This window comes from Mandrillus leucophaeus, unplaced genomic scaffold, assembly GCF_000951045.1.
Source record: "Mandrillus leucophaeus isolate KB7577 unplaced genomic scaffold, Mleu.le_1.0 Scaffold106, whole genome shotgun sequence".
NCBI classification, from domain to species: domain Eukaryota; kingdom Metazoa; phylum Chordata; class Mammalia; order Primates; family Cercopithecidae; genus Mandrillus; species Mandrillus leucophaeus.
The window spans coordinates 2,198,101-2,199,672 of NW_012098765.1; the positions used below are offsets into that span (position 1 = coordinate 2,198,101).

The window sequence follows — 1,572 nt, forward strand, 5'->3', positions numbered from 1 at the left end:
ATCATGCAGAACTTCCGCTTCAAGTCCCCCCAGTCGCCCAAGGACATCGACGTGTCCCCCAAACACGTGGGCTTTGCCACGATCCCACGAAACTACACCATGAGCTTCCTGCCCCGCTGAGTGAGGGCTGCGCTGGTGCAGGTCTGGTGGGCGGGGCCGTGGAAAGGGCGGGGCTAGGGGCGGGACTCGTGGGAGGGGCGGGACTAAGAATGGGGACAGGATGGGGGAAAGGAAGCGGCGAGGTGGTTAGAGGGAAGAGAAGAAACAGAAGGGGCTTAGTTGACCTTGATAAGGTGCTTCCGAGCTGGGATGAGAGGAAGGGAAACCTTACATTATGCTATGAAGAGTAGTAATAATAGCAACTCTTATATCCTGAACAAGTACCCCCGTGTCAGCTTTGTACAAAAAGCGTTTGTTCACAAAGCGTTGCACGCTCACCTCACTTAATTGCCACAAACCTCTGCGAAGGGGAAAAGCGTTCATGCCCATTTTACACGTGACAAAGCTGAGACTTAGAAAGTTGTCTATCTGATGTCTCACAAAACATAAGTGCCCAGAAAATCTTTGAACACAGATCTGTGCCCATAGCCCTCTAGAAAGATTCTTAAAAAGCACCCCTTCCTCACGTAAAACAGCTTAGTGTAGCATCACATGGCCTGAACATCCCTGTCCTGGGGGTTTTTCCAGAGACCTAGTGAGTGGCTGTCCTACCTTCACTGCCCACATGCCCACACTCTCACCTACTCAACATGCTTTGAATACCAGGGTATAATCTGTGCTCACTACCAGGTAAGGCCGCTGTGGCCCATTCAGAGTCAGTCCAGGGACACAACGAGACATGAATGGACATACAGAGTCAGTCTATTAACAAATATTTTGCAGAGCAGAAGTTTTTAATTTTAATGATGTTCCATCAGTATATCCCTTAAGGAAGAAGTTGAAGGAGAGAACCACCTACAGAGAAAGATGAGAGAACTCTGGATCAGGACATACCATATGCATGTGTGTGATCATGTGCAGGTGAGCATATGACCGCATATTCTCCTCCATGTATGCATGAAACACATTCCACTATGGGTTTCTGAAGGTGGGGCTCTCCGGATGGATCTGGGGTCTGTTGTAAGACCCAGCTAAGAGTTTCACAACCACTGCCCACTCTCAAAGAAGTTAGTGTATGGCCCCCTTAGAAACTTCCTTACAGCCTTCATGAGAATTAACTCCAAGTTTATTATAGACCTAAATGAAAAATGAGTATCTATAAAACTTCCAGAAGATAATGTAGGAGAAAATCTAGATGCCCTCAAGTTTGGTGATGACTTATTAGATACAACACCAAAAGAACAATGCTTGAAAGAAGCACTTGATAACTTCTGTGTCATTGAAATTAAAAACTTCTTCTCTGAAAAAGAATTGTCAAGAGAATGACAATACAAGCTATAGACTGGGAGAACATATTTGCAGGGGACATACCTGATAAGGGACTTACATTCAAAATACACAAAGAACTGTTAAAACTCAACAATAGAAAACAACCCAATTAAAAAATGGGCAAATGATCTGAGCAGACACCTC

The 1,572-nt window shown here is 45.4% G+C and overlaps 1 protein-coding gene across 1 annotated transcript in view; it reads left to right on the forward strand.

The window, feature by feature from the left end:
• LOC105542587 (cytochrome P450 2A13-like) overlaps positions 1-368 on the forward strand; it is a 7,780-nt gene extending 7,412 nt beyond the window's left edge. The window contains exon 8 of the mRNA XM_011984188.1: positions 1-368. Coding sequence (XP_011839578.1) covers positions 1-120 — 120 coding nt within the window. The 3' untranslated portion in view covers positions 121-368.
• The last annotated feature ends 1,204 nt before the right edge of the window (positions 369-1,572 follow it).